The sequence below is a fragment of the Trematomus bernacchii genome, unplaced genomic scaffold (genome assembly GCF_902827165.1).
Source record: "Trematomus bernacchii unplaced genomic scaffold, fTreBer1.1, whole genome shotgun sequence".
NCBI classification, from domain to species: domain Eukaryota; kingdom Metazoa; phylum Chordata; class Actinopteri; order Perciformes; family Nototheniidae; genus Trematomus; species Trematomus bernacchii.
Window position 1 is genome coordinate 1,133,309 of NW_022987645.1, and position 25,930 is coordinate 1,159,238.

Sequence of the window (25,930 nt, forward strand, 5' to 3'; positions counted from 1 at the left end):
ACAGAACCCTGTGTGGTGCTGGAGAAATCTAAACAGCATCAGAGACATCATCCTCCCAAACCTCTGCTTCCTGCCGTCCAGCTGAACAGCAGCTCAGGAAGCTTCAGAGAGAAACGGTGTGTTTAACAGAGACTGAAGCACACAGAGAAACGGTGTGTTTGACAGAGACTGAAGCACACGGAGAAACGGTGTGTTTAACAGAGACTGAAGCACACGGAGAAACAGTGTGTTTGACAGAGACTGAAGCACACGGAGAAACGGTGTGTTTAACAGAGACTGAAGCACACGGAGAAACAGTGTGTTTAACAGAGACTGAAGCACACGGAGAAACGGTGTGTCTAACAGAGACTGAAGCACACGGAGAAACGGTGTGTTTAACAGAGACTGAAGCACACGGAGAGACGGTGTGTTTAACAGAGACTGAAGCACACGGAGAAACGGTGTGTTTAACAGAGACTGAAGCACACGGAGAGACGGTGTGTTTAACAGAGACTGAAGCACACGGAGAAACAGTGTGTTTAACAGGAAGTGGTGATTTAGTAAACATGAGTGTTGTGCTGCTCTCGTTGGTGAAGCAGCGACTCACTGCGGCTGCTGAAGACATCTTTGTTCTGTTTGAAAGAACGATAGCAGAGTACGAGGAGGAACTGTCTCGCTCAAAACAGGAGAACGAGAGACGCCGGAAACTACTGGACGCTGTTTTACAGCCTCAGCTTCAGATCCACAGAGCAGGTATGTTCCCTCTTTATTATCTCTCTCTTTATTATGGGCAATAACCTTTGTGCAGCGTCACAAACAAATGATGGTCCTGTTACTACAAAACTGTTCAGTGTGCAGGTCTTTGTTTTCACAATAAAAGTGTAGCGTCTTAGTGAATGTCCTGTACTGGTCTTAAATCTCATAACATCCACCTTTTTCCCCGTGGATGTTCTTCTTGACCCTCGGAGAAAGAGAAAAAGCTGAGTCGTGTCTTTCAGGCATGTCCTTTCCTAACAGAAATGACAGGAAACATAAAACATGACATTATTGCAGAGCAAGTGTGTTATTTATGAAAGAGGTGTGTTTGTGTTTAGATATAATCCATTTTTCAATAGTGAGCTACAAAGACAATCAGATTATGAATGAAGTTAATCAACATTCAAATATATTTTATTATCAAAATAATATTGATCTGTTATCAAAACTTAGTGCAACTGTAGAAGCTTGCTCTGTTCGGTTGTCTCACTGAAATCATCACTTTTACCACATACAGAATATAAAGCGATAAATAGTAGCAGTTCTCACTGTGTGTTAAATAACCTTTGCCTTCAATACATTGAAATAAGAAAGCTGGCAAAAAAGTAATGTTGCAGGGGTCTCCAACCTTTCTCCATCTGAGAGCTACTTTGAAAAAATGAAAGTGGCCAAGAGCTACTTGCATCGCAAGTAGCTTAAATGTATTCACATTGCACTCATCAGTTGAATTAAGCTACTTTATGGCGCGTTTCCACTACAGCGCGCAGCCCGGTTTAAGAGGGCTGTGACGTCAGCGGCCCGTCTTTGGTTGCGTTTCCACTTGGCCTAGTACCGGCCGGCGGGTCCTAATTCACAGTTTTTCTGGCCTCATAAAATCGTGGGTCTAGGGCCAGAGACAACGAGGCTGAGTCGGGCTGAATATGCTAAACTAGAGAGAGAATCGCTGGCAAGGGGGCTACAACTACAACAAGATGGACATATTTGACCGTGATTTAATTGTAATACACGTTTCAAAATGATGCCGAAGTAACAACATACTGATACCGGTTAGTAAAGACCATGAATTAATGCTTTGTCAAGTCTGCAGACAGACGGCAGGGGAAAAACCTTTTAAAATGCTTGTTTTCTAAATGGAGATTGGCTAAGCTAACGCAGTATATGCTCCGACCGTCCACACTCACAACAACGGCCTATACAGACATAAATAAAGCAGCGACTGTATTCACCATGACACAGGCAGTCTGTGGTTTGTACTTGTTTAACTTTTGTCTAGTTTCTGAACATATATGAGGAGCTGTGAGCTCTGAGTGCTAACAGCTAACGGCTGTGTTGTTTTTCTGGGGTTCTCTGAAGATCACGTCACGGCTCCGCCTACACTGCGTTACTATAGATACTACCCCAGTTCCTAAACTGTAATGGAAATGCGCCATAAAGTGAGCCAGTCCTAACGAGGCCTAGCCATACCGAGCGAGGCCGAGCGAGGCCGTGTAGTGGAAACGCGCCATTAACCTGTTAAGCCCTGAGCCTGTTTTTCAGGTCTCAGGCTCGAAAATGCCATTCCCAGAACAAATGACCATATCTTCCCTTCTAAAAGGGTTAAATTAATAATCTTTGTTCTCAAAGTAATGATAAACCTGTGAGTTGGATGTAGAAAAGTCAGAATCAATATCGATGTTTTTTATTTTAATGAAAATTCAGATTTTACATAGTAAAAAACTGTAAATGATAGTGTCCGTCCAAAAATTCTTTTTTACTTATAGTGAAAACTACCCTTGGATGATGGGTTAGTAGACTAAAAGCTTTAGGAATCCAAAGTACAACATATAATAAGTGTGGAGGAAACTTCTGTGTAGCAATGCATGGAGTCACCGACTCAGGAAGGAGACACGGTGAGAGTTGGAGCTTTGATGTCAAACACTGATGGGTTTATTCAGAGTATTCGGCCGGAGGATTCACATCACAAATCAAAGAGTCAGAGGTTCTGACTACATGGTAGAGTTGCCACGTCAATTCTGAAGAGCCTCTCTCTATGCTAGACCTTTGAACTGGTTCACAGAGAATCAACATCTCTGAAGGAGTAGACTAAACAGCTGGGAACACTGAGCCACCTGCGTCCGACACTCATGGCCTCAAAGATTTCACATCTTAGAGTCCACAAACACCGAGAAAGAAGTGCCTCAGTGTTCTCACAACAATTACCCTTCGTGCCAGACAAGTTGACCGGTCACACACTGGTGACGACAACACATATGGCACCAAGGCCTTTCCTTAAAGGAGATAACAGACGTCAGAGTAGATCATAAAACGTCACAGAGCAAAAGGTTAGATATCTAGAAGAATTATTCCTTAACAGTTCCTCTCTTTTTATCATTTTTGATAACCTTAAAACATTAGTCTAATAATTCTGGTCAATACTTAAATCAATAGGCGTCTTCAGATTCGAGCGTGGTCTCACCTTACATTCAATTACATCACAAAGTAGAATAAGATTGAAACATTCAATCACAATGATTGATACAGGCAATCATAATAGGAACAATTATCTCTCATCAGTGTTTGGAGCATCTTTTGTCAAAAGCATAATAATGAACACACATAAAACACAGATACATAATAGCAAAATATTTGTTCTAAACTAATATCTTTTATCATTTAAACCATTAGTTAATGTCATTTATCAAACTATAAAATCAAAACCAGCTTGCAGCTTAAAGATTTGCTTTAAGGCAATCACTAGTCAAAAGCATTTAAAACTTAGGATCATCAGAGATCCAGCTAAGGCATAAATTCACAGGTGATTTGATCAATCTGTAATCCACAAAGTTGCAGTGTCCTCAATTTTAGGATTACTTTACGTTTACTTCATTACGCTTTAGTCAAGAGTAAGGCACTTAGTCTTAGAAAAATCAGTACATTCATTTTAGTCAAGTACATTGTTCAAAATCTGAAAAGGAAAAGTTAAACATTCTTAAAACTTTAATTCATGCATTTGTAAATGCTACCACTGATCTGTACCAAATTAAGTCTATCAATTATTCTTATTAGCCATACTTACCTGAACATCTACTTATGGTACTTGGAAAGGGTTCTTCTGTGTTTATCTAATGTTGAATATAGAATATCAATTTCTTTAAATTATACTTCTCTAATTTGAGGATCAAATATGCTGCATAATTGTTATATGAATTATTATAAATATTTGTTTTGGGCCAAAACTGAAATGAATCCAGTACTTGAAACATCATTTTAGGTCTGTCTGTGCATGGGTAATACATTAAAGAGTAGTGTTGTTAAGCCTGATTGCTGGATGATTAAGGATATTAACATTATCTGTTATAATATTAGAAATATCTTATTATTCAATACCTTATAATCTGAAAATATTTATTTATTAATTTTGTTTAGTGTGAAAGTGTAATCTGATCTGACTAAATATATTTATCACCATTATTTAACACATGTCTGGTCATTGGAAATATAAAAAACAATCATTAATTGTACATCTTTAAACATCTGGTCATTCAATTCAAAGTTCATCTTTGTACGAGAGCTGGAAGAACATGTCCGTCAGGCTTCCTGACTCGTTCTCCTCCTCCCTTTATGACACCGAGTGTCTGGTGTGTAAAGGCATCCTGATACTGTAGATTAGCACTGAGGTGCTGATTGGCTCAAACTCTTCTTCATCAGAGCGCCATATTTCAACCCCCCAATTGCTCTGCTTTTGTGTGGCTCATTCAGTGAGCACTGTAGCTGACCCCCCAGTGAGACGGAGGCTCACCTGCCGGTATTCCTTCTGCTATCTGCTTGAGAGCAACTGCGTATTCCTGATGCATCCAGGTGTCCCCCCCGTGATGGGAGAGGTTAGGAAGACATCAAACTCCTCCAAGAAACATGGAACCTTGTATTATAGAAGCCTCTGAAGCCCTCGCTCGTCCTGCAGGGTTGTCTGCTAGAGCCCACCGAGCAGAAAGATGAAGAGAAGAACCCCATCTTATCAGAAAGGTGAAGAGAAGAACCCCCTCTCAGCAGAAAGATGAAGAGAAGCATCCCATCTTATCAGAAAGATGAAGAGAAGCATCCCATCTTATCAGAAAGATGAAGAGAAGAACCCCCTCTTATCAGAAAGGTGAAGAGAAGAACCCCCTCTCAGCAGAAAGATGAAGAGAAGAACCCCCTCTTATCAGAAAGGTGAAGAGAAGCATCCCATCTTATCAGAAAGGTGAAGAGAAGCATCCCATCTTATCAGAAAGGTGAAGAGAGGCATCCCATCTTATCAGAAAGGTGAAGAGAGGCATCCCATCTTATCAGAAAGGTGAAGAGAGGCATCCCATCTTATCAGAAAGGTGAAGAGAAGCATCTCATCTCGAACGACCTCGTGCTTCCTTGCACGTGGCTGGGGGTGCTCTCTGCACCCGGAGAGTGTGACCCTCTCTCTCTCTGACCCTTGGCCTTGAGAGATGTCCTAGTTATTGGGTTAACACCTGATAGGGATGTTTTTCTGAGTGAAGACAACTCAAAGTAATGGATTAGCACATTATCATTTAATTACAAAAATAGGCCCCTCAGAATGATTTGGGAGCCTTCCTGACACATGCACATTATCATTTTGAAGGTTTGTGTTAGTCATTGAACATGCAAGAATCATATACTCATCAGTCCATAGCAGAGACATGTTATTGTAAGTTAAAGGTGAGCTTGTCCCTGTGGATATAACCCCTTCTCAATGATTCTAAATGTATATTAATTCACCATTTACCTTTTGATAAAATATTAGTTTATCAGAAATATTTTGTCTCTTCCATAAAACATAGGTTTGAGAAATAAATTACCCAATATAAAATAAATTACTCAATATAATTGACTCTTCCCTCCCTTTTCTTACATATGGTACATATGAAATAATAACTTAGGAGTCTATTTAAACATGGTATAGTTTATAATCTATTAATCGAGAAGACTCAGTATCACCTGTGTGCAGCTCACAAAAGCCCATTGTGAGAAACATATATTATGCAGGAAATGGATACATTTGTTGAAAAACAAAGCATATCTGATTTGGGAGGAAAAGTTTCACCCCTTTAACATCTGAGTTATTACTGAAGGCATAGCATGAATGATACTGGGTGTCTGAGGGTGTCATTACTGAGAAATGTCAAACAAAATCAAGACCTTACATTTGAAAACAGGTTTGCATTCCTCCACTGAAGGTGACGTTATCATTGGAAACAATAAAAGCTAATTGTTTTGATGTAGAATCTATATATTGAATCGTTAGAGCAGAACAGAATGGTTGTATTGTAGCCTGAGTTTCGTGCAGCCTTTAGTTTTACCAAGTGGAAACATTGTCTATATAATAGCCGCGTTCACACCGGAGTACTTTCACCGAACTTTTCGCGTTTTAGTTCCGTGAGTCGCGTTCACACCAAAAATCGTACTTAATCTCGGGTACTTTTACCCCCATTTTTAGAGCCAACTCAGAGAGCGTACTTTTCTGTGGGTGAAAAGTTCTCCAAAAGTGCCCCAGTGCTGATTGGCTGGGCGAATTGCAAACCACGCCCGTACAACTCTGAAAATGTTGTGTAGAGCCGCCATTGTTTTTCCTCGCTACAAAAACACAACGCTCCGTGCGTTGTGTTTGTTTTTGAAAGCAGTTATGGCAAGCATCAAGAAATGATGAGGAGGTGTCGGCGCTTCTGGAGATCTACGCAGAGGACGTGACCCAGGGAATGCACTGAAGCCAGTTCAGTAGCTTTCACTCGACCTGGGAATGTGCACAGCCCCACGGCACACCGGCTAAAAATAAAGAAACTCGGGCAGGACTACAAACGGCGGATTCAGTGGCCAACGATGACGACCAAGACGAAGGTAAAATCAACTACATGCACTGGGGTTTTAATCTGCACAATAATGGTCTCAGATGTACTTTTATTTGCTCAGTAGATCAAGCTAGCCATGCTAGCCATAATAGGCTAACACCGGCCCCGAGCACACAGTACACACACACTGTAACTTTGTCTTGAAAGAACGTTGCGCATCGAACTGATGTTCACAATCATGTTTATTTCATAATATTCATCATATTTTATGTTTAACTTGCCTCAACAACATTAAACAAAGTTCAAGCATACATGAAGCACTCTTCAAAAAGGAACAATCCTCCGTGTTTGAACCTCTTAAATCGCTGCATAGCCGATTTATTTGGACTGGATTATCCCAGAGGGTCTAAACATTCTTTATAACACAGTTTCAGATTTGTGAAACCTTAATTCTATTTGTGAAAATACAAAAAACACATTCCTAGTATGTTGTAAAACTACATGGCGACTAAACAGATCTTGTATATTGCTTATTTTCCCCTCTTAGGAAAGCGGACACGGGATGCGAATTTCTTTGACACCGCCCAGGCGTTGGAGGACCGGCGTGCCGTGGTGAATGAGTCGCTGCGTGGAGATCAGATGGTGCTGTTCACCAAGGCCCAGGAAACGGAGGACAAGATGCTCACCTCGATGGAGCGCCAGGCAGAAGTGTTCAAGCAGCAGATGGAGCGCCAGCAGCACCAGGATGAAGTGTGGGCGCTGCGCCATGAGGAAGCGTCGGCGCAGCGGCAGGATGAGCGACAAACTGCATTTAATAACAGTTTATTTGGTATAGTTTTTGTAAATACTGACACACGACACACAACGTTGCACTAAGGTGTGCATGCTGCTGAGAATATCCCTACACCTGGGACAGTTTATTTTATATTGTTATTACTGTTATGACTTTATTTTATATATAATGTTTACTGACATGTACAACTGACACTTTATTTACATTTAACATTGTTCTATTTAATGTTATGTCTTGAGAGTGCAATAAAGAAAACCGACATGGCGATTAAGCTTATTTCTCCTGACACTTTATCTTTAGTGACCTGTGTAGCATCCTATACATCACATGTAAGTGATTATTCTGATACCATCATGTTTCATCGGTTATAAACTGGCAAAGCTTTATTTGTCATTTATTTATCATCAATGTTGCAACCTTGTGGGGGAATGGCAGGGGCACATACACAAATATGACAATTTATATCATTTTAAATATTATTTGACCTAAACTTTTAATTCCCCCCCATTTCACACAACACAACATGGAGTCCACTATGGGCCAAAACTAACATGTATGTTTGCATAGTGTTTATGGCAGACGGATGCAGTGGGTCTCAGGAAGATATATAATAAAGGTGGGTTTGCTGCTGAGACTCCCTACAGCTGGGAGTTTATTTTATATTATTATTACTGTTATTATATAGTACAACTGACACTTTATTTTATATTGACAATGTTTACTGACATGTACAACTGACACTTTAGTTACATTTAAAATATTTCTATTTAATGTTATGTCTTGAGAGTGCAATAAAGAAAACCTACATGGCGATTAAACAGATCCTGTATCAGTTTTTCTTCTTCTCTTGTTTTGTAGCGGGTTGCAAACAACTTTAAGGTGCTTACCGCCACCTACTGTACTTGTAATCTTCCCTCAGGGAAAAGTACTCCGGTGTGAACGCGATCTGTACTAAGTACCCTGGGGTTAAAAGCGCCAGGGCTCTTAGTGCCGGAACTAAGTACAGGAAAGTACTTGGTGTGAACGCGGCTATTGTGAATACATGTAGAACTAGACATTAAGAGACCCCTGACATTAGGCCTATTTGAACAATAGTAGGGGCTTTTACCAGCTCGCCAACTTACAGGCATCATAGCAGTATGAATAGCCTTAAAAACAACCCACTCTGCGGTAACGAGAGTCATGTATCTGAACCAAATGCCCTAAGTGAAGCCGTTAGTCTCATCTGACTGACCCAAGGGTTGGTGCTGGTGTGACATGGAGGCTTCCAAGTGTTCATAGCAGATGTCATGCTTTCAGGTCATGGCTCAGTGGGGGGGAGCAGACCCATGTGAGACAGTATCAACGGCTGTAATGTTCAGTTTGAGGAGTGTCATTCTCTCTGGGAGCAGGAAATGGTGTCCATTCAGACCAGACCATTAATGTCATGTAGAGCAGCCATAGCATCTCTGTGACTGCACTCAGCCGGACTGCAGCAGGGCAGAACTGGGTGACTTTTAGTGAAGCCGTCCATGGCCATAGACAAAATGGAACCACGTACTAACAAAAGGGACACAAGGTCATCAATGTCTCTCTTTACCTTTGGCCTGATTGTAAAACAAATTAGTGGAAGAAATGTGGAACACTAATCCATCATCATGTGACATTTAGAGTTAATTTAAATAATTACTTATGGGTTGAAGTCAAATTAACATTAACATTAGAACTAAAGTCAGTCAAAATTGGACTTGCACGGATCAGAATCTAATCAATACACCATTTTCCCAGCTCTGTAATGAAAAGTATATCAAGATTAGGTACATTACAGGAGTGATAAAACATCCAAACATGCACACTTATCTTATTCTAGTAGAGATTAGAGGGCAGGTCTAATGTTGTGAACAAAATGATCAAGTCAAAGTTATTTCATTTATTTTATCTTATGTACCACATTTAATTTAATAATTAATTACTTAAATTACTAATAACTTTAAAGAAGGCAACAATTTACAATGTGGATAAGGTGAATACTTATTGTGTGTGTGTGTGATTGTGTGTGTGTGTGTGTGTGTGTGTGTGTGTGTGTGTGTGTGTGTGTGTGTGTGTGTGTGTGTGTGTGTGTGTGTGTGTGTGTGTGTGTGTGTGTGTGTGTGTGTGTGTGTGTGTGTGTGTGTGTGTGTGAACAGCTTGTCTGCCCAAGGTTAAAACATTTGGGACAGCAGTGAGAATGTTATGAGAAACAATTTGTTGTTTAGACTGAACTCAAAAGAAGCTGAGATTAGAACATTTGAAATAAATCAAAACACTTGCACATTAATTAAATACATTTGACATTTAGCTTGAGCTGGGTTCAATACTTTCTTTATGGTATTTAAATTGGGCTCAAGTAGAACCTTTACATGGATTTGGCTTGCAACACAAAGTGATACCGATCTCTGTCTGTTATGATTTGAAAGTCTCATGATTTAAAGTGTAGGGCTGTGAAGGAGAGGCCCTTGGAAAACAACATCTACTTCTTTGTTAACTGTAATTACTTATTGTAAAGAGATTGCAACATTATACTTTTTAAAGAATTGCTCAATTCATTTAACACATTTATTATGCACACTGTAATGAAAACGTCAACAAATATATTGATCCTGGCTTAACCAGCGACCTTTACTCTTTTGTTCATAAGCTCGGTTTCAGAAAACTTGTCAGTAGTTTAACAACTATTATCATTTTAGTTAGGGATGTCCCGATCCAATCACGTGATCGGGGATCGGAGCCGATCACGTGATTTTCACGTGATCGGGGATCGGGAGAAAAAAATCGGGGATCGGATTTTTTTTTATTTTTTTTATAAAATATTTTTATACATTTTATTTAATGTTACAAAACAAAAATGACCATGTTCACGTCTTAAAGTCATCCTGAGGCCTTAGTTTTGGGTTAAAATTACACAACATCATGTATGTGTTGCTTCTTTTGGGCTTGTTTTCATAGACCTGGTTGCTTATTTCTCTCAAATCTGGCAACAGTGGGCGCAGTGTCTAATAGTAGCAGTAAGCTAACAAGAGGCTACGTTCAGCTGGTGCCTCAGGAGTCGGGACAGAGAAAATGTCAGGAGTTTGGAAGTATTATAAAATTGAAAGCGAAGGCAGTGTAACAGCCAGATGCAATGTTTGCAAGGCGGAGGTTCCGCGTGGTGGAAAGAACAGAGCTACGTTCAACATGACCAATCTAATACAAACACCACCAACAACAACACGACGAGTCCACAGCGGCCACTCAGGTAACGGCACTGAAACAACCAACACTTTCAGAGACTTTTAAAAGGAAAGAGAAACTGCCCCAGAACAGTGAAAAGGCCAACAAAATAACAGCCAAGATAGCTGAATTCATCGCGTTGGATGACCAGCCGTTATCTGTTACCTTTTTTTTCCTCTTAATGCATTGCATAAAGATCGGATCGGGAAAAATCGGTATCGGCAGATTGTCAAAATCAAATGATCGGAATCGGATCGGGAGCAAAAAAAGGTGATCGGGACATCCCTAATTTTAGTAATGTCTATGGAGACCAATTGGTTGATACGAGAAATCATTTGAAGCAGTTTAATAAAGAATGTTAAACTATATTTAAAACGGTAATTAAACTTCAACTTATATTAATTATCTGAATCCAGTGGCCAGTTGGAACAGATAATCAACAAAGTTTCCATTTTGCAGGAACAGCGCAAAATGTTTCAACAATAATTTGTATTATGTCTGAGTCTAGTTCTGTCTTATCAGCTTTGTTTCGGAATGTGTTCAATACATTACGGTTTTTTTCATTATTACCATACAATACATAGATTTAAGAATAAATGGAACAAATAATACAACATTGACCTAAAACAGCAGACAGATTTTGCCACCCTGACCTCCTCAGGCAGGTCTTTACGACCAGCAGTGATGCCTCTGAGGGTCTCAGGGTGCAGGACGGGGCATAGGGTTTATAAAAGGTCACAAACATATCTTAACATACCAGCAATACAATTTAAGAATGTATTCTTAAAGTAATATAATCTTCTCTTCTTCTTACACCTACAGCGCACACCCTGAACAGTGTGCTTCTTGTTTACATTTCCTCTGCACACTCAGATGCAGGACATAAAACACTCTTTTGCTATTTATTTTCATTTTGCAGCACATCTATACTACCAGAATTTTGCAAAACACTATATATTATTTATTTTTCTCAAGTCATTTACTTTTGGTGAGTTAACTAAAGCTTAGTTTATTTTACCCTGGCTATGGACTGATTCATTATTAGTTGTTACAAAACATGCACAAGACGGCGGTTAGTACAAGAAAAACCACACTGCAATTAGACGAACAAACATGAACTCATAATAAACACCAGCGTGACAGCAAAGTTCATCCAGCTCAATTTAGTCCGGATTAAAGAGGTTTCAGAGGGGGTAGGGAATTATCTCTCCCTCAATGGGTAATCCAGTGGGGCACCTTGACTCGCGCTCCCACCCTTGTATACAAGTCCTAGATCGGTGCCTGAAGACCGTCCAAGAGCAATAACTAGCTCATCCTCTTGCGACCCCATGACTCTGCTCTAGTGGTGCTATGCCCCCCCGATCTGGAGCGCATAGACTTTTTTCTCCGCTACCCTTTCTATCCGAAACTACACAGTTAACTGTAGTCCTACTCGACCAGCCTATACACACGCCATCATGTTCATCACAACGATGAAACACAGTTTTGTTCTACACTTGCATGCCACTGCCCACCCATGATCAATTATCCTATCATTTTATGTATGCACCCCGGACCGGCACCAGCTCCTCCAGCAATGTAGGGAGCTGTGGCGCATCAGGTAATGCACGCACCTCGCACTTTCCAGCTCGTCGTAAACGGCCACGAGAGTGCTTTTAAACCGTCTCGTTTTTAATAGAGACGGCGGTGGTGTGAGTTAAAGCTATAGACAAAAGCTGTGACTTTCTCCCTCTGAGTTCACTTCACCAGCTCATGCAGATACGGGGAGGTATTTTACACACATTCCCCGGAGCCGCAGCAGGAGCCGTGTTTTTTTTAGAGGCGCTGGGGGTAATATCTCTGGCTGCTTGAGTTAACTGCTAGTGTTGGCCGCTGAAACCCCCGGAATCTCTGCGATTTGTTCATTACAAATCTCTATTTTGATTTCACACAGAAGTTCCACTTTACTGCTGCCCTCATTAAGGTCTTTTTAAACATCTCCGTGTATGCCTGCACGGCACATACGTCCCGAGCAGCACACACAGAGGGAACCAGCCAAGACAGAGTCCCTGGATGATCCCCTGGGGTTACTAGCCCCAAATGTTCACTAACCAAAACGAAACGCAGCCGCTTAGCTTCACAGATAATTTTAGGATACCGTCAATCACAGATTCTGGTAAGGCAATGTCCAAATGTAGATTTGAAATCACACTTACCAGTTTCTGAAGATCTGTTGGTATCCTGCCGACAACGCCAATTTGTGGAGGAAACTTCTGTGTAGCAATGCATGGAGTCACCGACTCAGGAAGGAGACACGGTGAGAGTTGGAGCTTTGATGTCAAACACTGATGGGTTTATTCAGAGTATTCGGCCGGAGGATTCACATCACAAATCAAAGAGTCAGAGGTTCTGACCACACGGTAGAGTTGCCACGTCAATTCTGAAGAACCTCTCTCTATGCTAGACCTTTGAACTGGTTCACAGAGAGAAATCAACATCTCTGAAGGAGTAGACTAAACAGCTGGGAACACTGAGCCACCTGCGTCCGACACTCATGGCCTCAAGGATTTCACATCTTATGCCGCGTTTCCACTACACGGCCTCGCTCGGCCCCGCTCGGTATGGCTGGGCCTCGTTAGGACTGGCTCACTTTATGGCGCATTTCCATTACAGTTTAGGAACTGGGGCAGTATCTATAGTAACGCAGTGTAGGCGGAGCCGTGACGTGATCTTCAGAGGACCCCAGAAAAACAACACAGCCGTTAGCTGTTAGCACTCAGAGCTCACAGCTCCTCATATATGTTCAGAAACTAGACAAAAGTTAAACAAGTACAAACCACAGACTGCCTGTGTCATGGAGAATACAGTCGCTGCTTTATTTATGTCTGTATAGGCCGTTGTTGTGAGTGTGGACGGTCGGATCATATACTGCGTTAGCTTAGCCAATCTCCATTTAGAAAACAAGCATTTTAAAAGGTTTTTCGCCTGCCGTCTGTCTGCAGACTTGACAAAGCATTAATTCATGGTTTTTACTAACCGGTATCAGTATGTTGTTACTTCGGCATCATTTTGAAACGTGTATTACAATTAAATCACGGTCAAATATGTCCATCTTGTTGTAGTTGTTGCCCCCTTGCCAGCGACGCTCTCTCTAGTTTAGCATACTCAGCCCGACTCAGCCTCGTTGTCTCTGGCCCTGGCCCCACGATTTTATGAGGCCAGAAAAACTGTGAATTAGGACCCGCCGCCCGGTACTAGGCCAAGTGGAAACGCAACCAAAGACGGGCCGCTGACGTCACAGCCCTCTTAAACCGGGCTGCGGGCTGTAGTGGAAACGCGCCATTAGAGTCCACAAACACCGATAAAGAAGTGCCTCAGCGTTCTCACAACAAGTACCCTTCGTGCCAGACAAGTTGACCGGTCACAAACTGGTGACAACACATATGGCACCAAGGCCTTTCCTTAAAGGAGATAACGGATGTCAGAGTAGATCATAAAACGTCACAGAGCAAAAGGTTAGATATCTAGAAGAATTATTCCTTAACAATAAGTACCCTGTATCAAGATTGATGCAAAACAAGTGACATTTGACCTTTTTAGAGAGATTTAGCCAAAACCACTCAACCTCTGAGGTGATTTGGGTGGAAATGTTTTTTTTTCATATCTCTGGAACCCGTTGGTCGATTTTGATGGTTGACACCTTTCTGACCGTTGGAGCCAATAGAATCGAAGGGGGAGTCCCCCACACACACTCATTGTGAAACAAAAAGGTGGGGGCTTTGCGCATGTAATTTTGCATTAGAGTGAAGCTACAGTCTAGCAGTGCCCCGGTTGAAGAGGCGTTCTTCCTGGGTGATAACAATGCAGGCCAGCCGGTCACATCACAGATTTCAGAGCGCTGGGCTCTGCCTGTTATTTGTCCTCCCAAATCCCATGGAAATGATTTACTCTTAGGCCTTGCACCCAGACATTTCCAGGGAGGACTACCACTTGTAGATTTATTACCCGGTACACAGCCCTCCTGTTCCTTGGAATCCTTGTAGCTGCTAACTAGCTGTGAATTAGCATGCCCTTTTCCATTCTTTTGTAACACTGGTAATGTGGTGTCTTTCCCACATAGTCCATTCACTTCCACGTTAACTTCCAACCGTTGCATTTTCATTTCCAACACGGCCATCTTCTGTAGAAGTTTGTGGAAGTCACCTGTAGAGAACGGAGGCATTTTGCTGCCAACTAGCTTAAGCTAAATAGCATGCAGTACCAGGCTTTACCTGTTGCTAGGCCACGCTACTGACATAAAATAAAATAAAATATTGAAATATGGCTGAAACCCTCCGTCTTTTTACGAAGAATTACTGTCCCAGTGATAAGTTAATGTCCAGGAGCTGCTGCTCGAAGTTTTCAGAAAATAAAAATAGGAAAATCAGCATAAAAAGTAAGCAGAGGCAAGAGCAAGCAGAAAAGCGTCTGCACTGTAAGAAAGCAAGGTCGCAAGGTCATAGCGTTTGATGGTTTTTGCGACTGAACTTGAGGATACATTCAAAGTTCTTGACATTTTCCAGATCGACTGGCCTTCATTTCTTAACACTAGAACCGCCAGAGATTTTTTATACCTAAAACCGCCACCTGGGTCAAATTGACCGGCTATTAGAATATATTGATTTTCAAGGTAAAATGTTCTTTTATTGAACAGTGAGTTTTTGCACAGGGATGAAATGTATACCCATATAATCTGTGGACTCGCAGGGCTCGACATTATAAATGGCCCGCTGGCCCGGAAGCATTATTTAGACACCGCGGCCAGCATAACGTACTTTCAACTCGCCCACAGCTGTTTGCTGCGGAGCGCAGCGAGAGCAGTCTCCCTTGAGCGGGAGCGCACTCCTTCACGACAGTCAGTCAGTCAGTCAGTCAGTCAGTCAGTCAGTCAGTCAGTCAGTCAGTCAGTCAGTCAGTCAGTCAGTCAGTCAGTCTCTCTCTCTCTCTCTCTCTCTCTCTCTCCTCTCTCTCCTCTCTCTCTCTCCTCTCTCTCATCTCTCTCTCTCTCTCCTCTCTCTCCTCCTCTCTCTCTCTCTCTCTCTATATATATATATATATATATATATATATATATATTATATATATATATATATATATATATATATAATATATATATATATATATATATATATATATATATATATATATATATATATATATATATATATATATATTATATATATATATATATATATATATATACTATATATATTATATATATCTATATATATATATATATATATATATATATATATCTCTCTCTCAATCTATCTCTCAATCTATAAGGAACCGCAGTAGACAAAATGCGTTGCAATAGCAACACGTCATGTTTATATGAAAAGGGGTGGGGTCAATATGACCCGCTGGGCGGAAATAGGTATAAATGGCAATTTTTTGGGCGATTTCTTCAATCTGACTTCATATTGACAATTTTTAACAACATAGGGTGCTACTTAACACACTTTCAGGAAAGTCAAGGACTGGAAGACTTTAATATTTTATTGAAAAAAAGTTACACACAATAAAAAACAGCTCTGGGTCAAATTGACCCGATTGGCGGTTCTAGTGTTAAAGTGATGATGGACGGTCGTTTCTCTTTACTGAGTTGAGTGGTTCTTGCCATAATATGGATTACAACAGTAGTCAAATAGGGCTTTCCACTGTGCACTAACCCTACCTCTGCACAACACAACGGATGGTCTCAAACACATGGTTGTGGACCTCAGGAAGAACGCAGCCCCACCCGCCCCCATCACTCTGTGTGACTCCCCAGTCACTGCTGTGGAGTCTTTCCTCTTCCAGTGACTTTTATCCACCCCATAATAACATTACATTAATGCACATCATGGCAACAACACCGTGTTCTTTTTAACATTGTAAATCCTGCACATGCTGCACATCTCTTCTGCACACTTCCTCTTTTAAATCAGCACAGTTCTCCACTTTAAATAAAGTGTATAGTATTTGTCACATTTAAATATTGTTTCCTGCAGACGTCCAGCAGCTGGTGGTGGTTAAAGAAGAGGTTCCCCCTGAGCAGCAGGAGTGGAGCTCCAGTCTGGACCAGGAGGACCCAGAGCCCCCCCCACACATTAAAGAGGAACAGGAGGAACTCTGGAGCAGTCAGGAGGGAGAGCAGCTTCAAGGGCTGGAGGAGGCTGATATCACCAAGTCCACATTCACTTCTGTCCCTGTGAAGAGTGAAGATGATGAAGAGAAACCTCAGTCCTCTCAGCTTCATCAAAGACAAACTGAACACCTGGAAACAGAAGCTGATGGAGAGGACTGTGGAGGACCAGAACCAGCCAGGAACTCAGATCCAGAGAGACATTTACAACCAGAGACTGAGGACAACCCTGGAGACTCTTCTGAAGACACTGAAGACAGTTTAGATTGGAAGGAGACCAGAGAACCAGGTTCAAACTCTCAGAGAAATAAACAAGACCCTGTCAGTGAATCAAGACGTAGTGCAGGAGAGAAAGCATTCAGCTGCTCAGTCTGTGAGAAAGCTTTTACACATAGAAGAAGTTTAAAGGAACACTTGATAATCCACACAGGAGAGAAACCATTCAGCTGCTCAGTCTGTGAGAAAGCTTTTACACATAGAAGAAGTTTAAAGGAACACATGATAATCCACACAGGAGAGAAACCATACAGCTGCTCATTTTGTAAGAAATATTTTACCCAGAGAGGAAATTTAAAGGGCCACATGAGAATCCACACAGGAGAGAAACCATTCATCTGCTCAGTCTGTAAGAAATATTTTACCCAGAGAGGAAATTTAAAGGACCACATGAGAATACACACAGGAGAGAAACCATTCAGCTGTTCAGTCTGTGATCAAGCTTTTGCCCTGAAATCACCTTTAACACGACATATGAGAAACCACACAGAAGAGAAACCATTCAGCTGCTCAGTCTGTAAGAAATCTTTTAAACACAGTGGAACTTTAAAGGACCACTTGAGAAACCACACAGGAGAGAAACCATTCATCTGCTCAATTTGTAAGAAATCTTTTGCATTGAGAGGAAGTTTAAAGGACCACATGAGAATCCACACAGGAGTGAAACCATTCAGCTGCAGTGTTTGTAACAAAAAGTTCAACCGGAGTGAAAAGGTCAAAAGACACAAGTGTGTTGGTCGTCAGTCCTCACAGCTTCATCAAACTGAGGAGAACAGAGAGGCAGAGCCTCCAGCCAGCAGCTCAGCTGAACACATGGAAACAGAAGCTGATGGAGAGGACTGTGGAGGACCAGAACCAGCCAGGAACTCAGATCCAGAGAGACATTTACAACCAGAGACTGAGGACAACAAGGATGACATTTTCTGTTCATGTTCAGGTTGGTATTAGTATGTTGTCTTCACTGGGACATGTCTCCATGCATTAATGTTAAAAAAGCTCTTTATTGTTGTCATACTGCCTCTTTTCACCCTCTGTCTGAAACCAGAGCCCAGTCTGGTCTGAATGGTTAGCTGGCCGGCTCTGTTGTGATTGGTTGACCACTTAGAGATGTCCCGCCCCTTAGCCTATCATGTACAACGTGTTGTTGTGCCCCCAGGTCAAATCAATCAGGATACTTTCCAGAGGGGAAATGTACGTCGTTACAATAGAAAAGAGCCAAAGGCAGCTTAATGTTACGTAGAAGCATGCATACAAAAGTATTAACGTTTTTCTTTTTAAAGTTCTTAGGATTTAGCAGCCAGGTATATATTGCACAGTTAGCACATAGTCTGATCGCTGCAGGAAGGAAGGACCTGCGGTATCTCTCCGTGAGACAGCGGGGGTGCAGCAGCCTGTCGCTGAAGGAGCTGCACAGTGCAGACAGGGTAAACAACGTCCTCCCCAGAACATTGAATGTTGGATTTCATTTACTGATCCTGCAGACACCCGCTACACGGGGCGGAAGTCCTGCAGCATGCCCCCCCCCCCCCCCCCCCTTCAGCAGCAGCTCATCAGAGGGGAGAGGAGACGGCCATGCCCCACCTGCCCTGGTTTGATCACGGGCACCGATCTCCACCACCTCTGTTAGAGTGTTTGGGGGACCAGGATATGGCGGGGCGGATGGCTCCGTTTGCTCCACTTCCGGGTTCGGTCCATGGAGGTCCGCCGCCATGGTCATCACCTAGGGCGACTGCAAATAAACACGGGTGTGTTGGGCATCTCGCTGGAGATGCCGCCACCTCACCAGATCAGAGCGATTATTTGTAGCTTGATCGTGGCCGCCGCCGTTGTCTGCCGTGTGATATCCCGGTGAGGGATCACGCCGCATGGCACTTTCCAAAAAGGACCGTGTTGATCTCCTGGGAGCCCCCGTGTTTACGGAAGGGCTCTTTGGATCGATCTCCTTGGTCACGTGGGTGAGGAGTAGGCTGCTTCTTGCTCATCCCCAGAGGAAAGAACACTGTCCCACACTCCCCTCTGTAAACTCCAGTATAGGAGCCAGCAGGTGGGCGGGTGCACGTGAGTGGAATAAACCGTAGTGCTGTCAAAGCACTGTGCGGGTTCAAGAGAGTGATGTGTGTGTGAGAAATGCATTCAGTGAAAACGATTGCATTTATCCCAGAGTAAGAGTCATCTCTCTCCACATTTCCACTTTTCACCATAATGTCAGTTTTCAAAGAGACGGCATTTGACAGCCCCCACGGGAGCTGCCGCGGTTCGTTCAAGAACCTCAGTAGAAAATCGGCCCGTTTTCTGTGTCAGCCCCCATGCCAAGTAGGCCACCAGAGAATACTACAGCTTCTTAGCTGTGGCTCCACAGCTGCTGGCATGTCCCCATAACACAGTTTTGTGGGGAATGGAAGCCCAGCTGTGTACTGACAGAGTAGAGGGGCAGGACACTGAGACTGGGTTACTCACTCCAGCTTTGCGGCGTCCCTCCTCCATTCAGGGGCAATAGAGAGGCAAATCTATCATCCTGGGAGGAGATAGGTTTCCAGAAAGTCGAAAAAAGGCCCTGTTGCAAGAACGGTGGGTTACGTATATAGTAACCCTAGTTCTAGAGTGATGTGTGTGTGTGTAAAATGTATTCAGTAAAAACGATTGCATTTATCCCAGAGTAAGAGTCATATCTCTCCACAATTCCACATTTTCCCATAATGTCTCGTTGAGATCGGCAAGGCCGTTTTCATACGATGTTAATTGGACACCCATTATGAGGCGCGGCCCCCGTGAGAGTGGCCGCGGTGCGTTCAGGGACCTCCGCAGAAGAACAGTGGGTTACGTAGTGTAACTCTAGTTCTAGAGTGATATGTGTGTGTAAAATGCATTCAGTAAAAACGATTGCATTTATCCCAGAGTAAGAGTCATCTCTCTCTACATTCCACATTTCCCCATAATGTCCGTTTCAAAGAGACGGCATTATGACGACGCGCGCCCCCCCCCGAGAGCGGGCCGCGGTGCGTTCATGGACAGAAGAAGCTCCGATTAATGCCTCTTTCTCTCTAAGAGAAAACAGCATTATGGCGGAGCGCGCGCTCTCACGGGAGCGTGCCGTGGTGCGTTCAGGGACCTCAGTGAAAAATCTGCGGTTTTTTTCTCTGAGTGGAAACTGCATTATAGAAAAACTGCCCTTTCTGTGTCAGCCCCCCATGTGTCAAACTTCCTTTTATGGAGGGTTTGACGGCGGAATGGGCCACCAGAGAGTACCACAGCTTCATAGCTGCGGCTCCGCAGCTGATTGCACATCCCCTAACACAATGTTATGGGGAATGGAAAAGCAGTGGTGTATTAACAGAGCGGATGGACAGGACACTGAGACTGGGTTATTCACTCCAGTTTTGCAGCATCCCTCCTCCGTTCGGAGGTGGTGAAGCAGGTCTGGACTCAGTTCGGTACAGCGGAGGTGGACCTGTTCGCCAATCAGCGCAACAGCCACTGTGCCCTGTGGTTCTCCCTGGCTCGGTGGGACAACCCGCCCTTGGGGGTCGACACATTTGCACACGAGCCATGGCCAAGAAAGCTGCTTTACGCCTTTCCACCGCTGCACCTTATCCCCCCCCTCCTGGAGAGGGTGAGGCGGGAACAGCTGTCAATCATCCTGGTGGCCCCAGATCGCCGCCTGGCGCCGTGGTACGCGGGGGTAACACAGATGATGGTGGGCCAGTCCTGGGCGATTCCTCAGGTCTGGGGAGCGCTGTCTCAGGAAGCAGGTGCAATAGGGGCGTTACCCACTCTGGGCCAACCTCTCCAGGCTTGGCTCCTGAGAGGGACAGGCTGAGACAGGTGGGGCTGTCTGATAACGTTATTCAGACTATCCAAGCAGCAAGAGCAGAATCCACCACAGCTTGTTACAGGCCAAAGTGGGCGGGATTCCGGCGATGGTGTGAAGGAAGGAGTCTAGAGCCTCTGTCGTGCACGCTGGGCTCTATTATTACCTATTTACAGATACTGGTGGACAGGGGGCTGGCTCATTCCACAGTTAAGGTGTATGCAGCAGCCATTTCGTCCTGCCATGAGGGATTTGGAGGCAGGTCAGCCTTCAGTCAGCCGCTTATGGCGCGGTTTTTGCAGGGGGTCAGGATGCAGCGCCCAGTAGTGCACGCCTCCGCCCCGCAGTGGGACCTGCCGTTGGTGCTCGAGGCTCTGGTCACAGAACCATTTGAGCCTCTGGAGCTCTCCTCCCTGAAAGCACTGTCATGGAAGACAGCGTTGCTACTTGCCTTGACTTCGGCTAAAAGAGTGTCCGAGCTGACCGCTCTGTCGGTACACCCAAGTTGTCTTTTGATCCGGGGTGACCGTAGCGGGGCGACACTCAGGCCGAACCACTCCTTTACTCCTAAGAGTATCAGAACTTCATTCAGATCAAGGGCTATTCAGTAGGTGGCTTTAATCTTCCACCCCATATTGGGGCCAGGGAGGCTAAATTGCACCTCCTCTGCCCAGTGCGTGCGCTAGCATGCTATGTAGAGCGCACGGCTGCCATTAGGCGCACTGAACAACTGTTTGTGTGCTTTGGGGATGGTGTGGCTGGAAAAGCCCTCTCAAAGAAGCGCAATGTTATCTCCTGGACATGTCTGGCTCCTTCTCGTCGTCGGTGCGTGCCGAGGCAACGCATGACTGGTGAGAGGGGGGTGGCTGTGGGTCAGCAGGTATCTGACCCCCCCCCCCCCGGACATAAAGCACTTTTTTTTCCCATGCTCCTGAGGGACTCGGGAGACATGGTGCGCAATCAGGGCTGGAGGACTCTCCCCGCCTGCCTACGTAAATTCAGTAGGTGAAAGCACGCACAGCATGATAGAGAGTAGTACCCATAGAGTCCAGTAGAGGGCGGAGCCTGTGCTTATATAACTAGGGTTACAATACGTAACCCCCCGTTCTATTCCTTTAAAATTATGCCTTGACTTCAGATTTAAAAACAACGATGTTAGCGCTAACTTCTCCATGCAGAGCTGGTGAAGATGAGGAGCCTCAGACTAAAACCTTGCAATCATTTTTTTATCTTGAAGTGTAAGGGTGAAAACTTTTACGTTGACAATGTTTAATTAAATTGTTTATGTCAAGACATTTGATGAATGTAATTAACTTTAGCTATGTTGCTCGTTTATTCACTCAAGTGAAACCAACTTGTCGCTCTGCAGTGTAAGTAAGGAACAACTTAGTCTAATAGAGCCCTGTTCATTTCAGTGTTTTATTTTATTACACCTCAGAAAAAATACAGAGGGCCGGACCTCGTTGAGTTCAATGGGGGGTAAGGCCATGACTGCACTTCATTTGACTGACCGCTCTAGTTACTCTTCTAAATCATTCATATCTCTATTTAGAGCTGCCTTAAAAACACAAAAGGCAATCCGGGTCCCAAGCTGTATCCACATGTAGGGGTACCAAACCACTCCAATTATAATTACACTTACCTTTCTCTGCGATAGTTGTTGGTGCATAAATGTAAAAAGATATTAGCCATAGGTATTCATGATATTAATTAGGAATATACAAACAAGGGGTTCAAAACGGGGCTTTGAGCGGTGACGTAATGAACACAACAGCTGTTCTCTGTAACGTCTCTCTGTGGGTTTCCTGTTTCCTGCAGACGTCCAGCAGCTGGTGGTGGTTAAAGAAGAGGTTGCCCCTGAGCAGCAGGAGTGGAGCTCTAGTCTGGACCAGGAGGACCCAGAGCCCCCCCCACACATTAAAGAGGAACAGGTGGAACTCTGGAGCAGTCAGGAGGGAGAGCAGCTTCAAGGGCTGGAGGAGGCTGATATCACCAAGTCCACATTCACTCCTGTCCCTGTGAAGAGTGAAGATGATGAAGAGAAACCTCAGTCCTCTCAGCTTCATCAAAGACAAACTGAACACCTGGAAACAGAAGCTGATGGAGAGGACTGTGGAGGACCAGAACCAGCCAGGAACTCAGATCCAGAGAGACATTTACAACCAGAGACTGAGGACAACCCTGGAGACTCTTCTGAACCTGACACTGAAGACAGGGCTGATTGTTAGGTTTAAACTCTTTTGGTAAGTCCTAGTAAGTCGTATATAAAGCGATAACTTGACTGTTTGTGATGAAAAATGTTTGGTCCAAGTAAAGAGAGGACTGTGGAGGACCAGAACCGGCAACATTTACAACCAGAGACTGAGGAGGTTTCCATATTGGGTCATATAATTAAAACGAACATTAATATAATCCACAATGTAAAATGCATGATATATCACGAAGCTCTATACTTATATACTAAATGTACACGGTTTGGTAAACTGACATGAAAGAGTGTAAGGTCTGATATAGTTTATCACTAAAGGTGTCACTATTCAGCAGAGGGAAGACACCCTTACTCACAGCAGGAGGCCCCTGACTCAATGGAATATTACTGTAAGCTTTAGTTTAGCCTTTGAGGCAAGTCTGGACATGTCCAGGAAGCAATGACTCTTCTCCACATACATGGGTCTGTTGGTGTGTATTCACTTCTGCTTCTGCTGGTATGATATAAAAGCAGCAGCTGAGAGAGGGAAACAGGTCTTAGGGTTCTTAACTGGGAATTTCTCCCTAGGTCGTATTACCCGCTGTCATCGTGAGGAAATACCTCTGGAGATATGCAGGGAGTTTTAACAAAAAGGAAAAAAAGTAAACCGGTAAATTCATAATTAATACCAGAGAGTAAGACATTGTATAACTGTCCCATTGTAACCAGATAAAGTAAAAAACGGTGTTAGAGTGTGGACCATTTCTTCAAATAAAACCATCCCACCCATTTGGACTGGGGTAACCTAAATGAATTCTGCGCTGTCCTCTCCTGATTTAGGGTAAGATTGCACGACTGCCACACTGACACTTAGGTAGGGTCACACCTCACTACAGGTACTAGAATCCTACGGGATCGCTGCAGCAAGTTGTTGGAGATCTGCTACCAATCTGATGTTGGAGATCTTCTACCAGTCTGTTGTTGGAGATCTGCTACAAGTCTGATGTTGGAGATCTGCTGCCAGTCTGATGTTGGAGATCTTCTACCAGTCTGATGTTGGAGATCTTCTACCAGTCTGTTGTTGGTGATCTTCTACCAAGGTTCAAGGTTCAAGGTTCTTTATTGTCAATCTGACATAGCTACAGAGTAATTATGCAGTTGAAAATCTTATGTCACAGGCTTCTCCAACAATGCAACATAATAACATAACATAATAACAATAAGAGCAAGAGCAATACAAAAATAATAATAGTTATAAAAATGAAATAAAGTTATGATGTGGAATAGTGCAGTATGAGTCTATATACAAGTTATTGGAATGATATATATATATTAGGTATTAGATACATACTACTGAGTAGCAGTTGAATGTTTGAAGTTGTTTCAACAGTTCAATTTTTTAACAGTCTCACTGCCCGCGGGAAGAAACTGTCTCCGAATCTTCTTGTCCTTGCCCGGATGCTGCGGTAACGTCTGCCAGACGGCAACAGAAAGAACAGTTTGTGGCTGGGGTGATGGGGGGTCTTTGATAATCCGTAGTGATTTCTTCCTGAGCCGCTGGGAGTAAAGGTCCTCCATGGATGGCAGCTCCGTCCTGGTGATGTGCTGTGCAGTTTTCACCACCCTCTGTAAAGCCTTACGATCGAGGTCGGTGCAGCTGCCGTACCAGGCCGTCATGCTGCCAGTGAGGATACTCTCTATCGTGCACCTGTAGAAGTTGCAGAGTATCCTGGAATCCATTTGAACCTCCTCAGCCTGCGGAGGAAGAAGAGCCGCTGTCGAGCTTTCTTGGTGATGGTGGTGGTGTGAAGAGACCATGTCAGGTCCTCAGTGATGTGGACCCCAAGGAACCTGAAGCTTTTGACTCTCTCCACCGTAGTCCCATTGATGGCGATGGGGGCGTGTCCCTCTCCCTGCTGCTTCCTGTAATCCACAATCAGCTCCTTTGTTTTGCTGATGTTGAGATGGAGGTTGTTCTCCTGGCACCAAGATGTCAGGTTTTCAACCTCCTCTCTGTACGCCGTCTCGTCATCGTCTGTGATCTGGCCGATGACGGTCGTGTCATCAGCAAACTTCACGATGGTGTTGGAGCTGTGTGTGGCCACGCAGTCGTGGGTGAACAGGGAGTAGAGGAGAGGGCTGAGCACGCAGCCTTGAGGGGCACCGGTGTTAAGAATCAGGGTGGAGGATGTGATGTTTCCCACCCCCACTGCCTGGGGTCTGCCCGTCAGGAAGTTCAGGATCCAGTCGCAGAGGGGCGCTGTTGAGGCCCGAGGTCTCTGAGCTTGATGGCCAGCTTGGAGGGCACAATGGTGTTGAATGCTGAACTGTAGTCAATGAACAGCATTCTCACATATGTGTTCCTGTTCTTCGGGTCCAGGTGTGAGAGGGCAGTGGGGAGGGTGAGGGCTATGGCGTCGTCTGTGGACCTGTTTGCTCTGTAGGCAAACTGCAGGGGGTCCAGAGATTCAGGGAGGGAGGAGGTGATGAATAATTTGACTAACCGCTCAAAGCACTTCATTATGATGGAGGTGAGTGCTACTGGGCGGTAGTCGTTGGGGCAGGTGATGATTGTCTTTTTGGGGACAGGAATGATGGTGGAGTGTTTAAGACATGTGGGGACTACAGACTGCAGCAGGGACCTGTTGAAGATGTCTGTGAACACCTCTGCCAGCTGAACTGCACACACCCTGAGAACACGGCCAGGGATGCCATCAGGTCCAGGAGCCTTGTGTGGGTTAACCCTTTTAAAGGATTTACACACATCTGCCCTATTTAAAACAAAAGGGCAGTGTAGCTCCTGGTCCCTCTGTACCTCCACAGCCTGGCTGCTCTCAAAGCGTGCAAAAAAACTGTTTAGCTCATCTGGGAGAGATGCGCACGCAGACACTCCCGCAGCACCCCCCGCTGCTCCTTTGAAGTCAGTCATTGTCCTTAGTCC

The 25,930-nt window shown here is 43.9% G+C and overlaps 1 protein-coding gene across 1 annotated transcript; it reads left to right on the top strand.

The window, feature by feature from the left end:
* Window positions 1-466: 466 nt before the first annotated feature.
* On the top strand, window positions 467-23,799 carry LOC117485360 (zinc finger protein 2 homolog). The gene is made up of 3 exons (XM_034133872.1): window positions 467-732; window positions 16,584-17,930; window positions 22,620-23,799. Exons 1-3 carry the CDS (start codon window positions 546-548, stop codon window positions 23,027-23,029), a joined length of 1,944 nt encoding a protein of 647 aa, XP_033989763.1. The 5' UTR covers window positions 467-545; the 3' UTR covers window positions 23,030-23,799.
* Window positions 23,800-25,930: the final 2,131 nt, after the last annotated feature.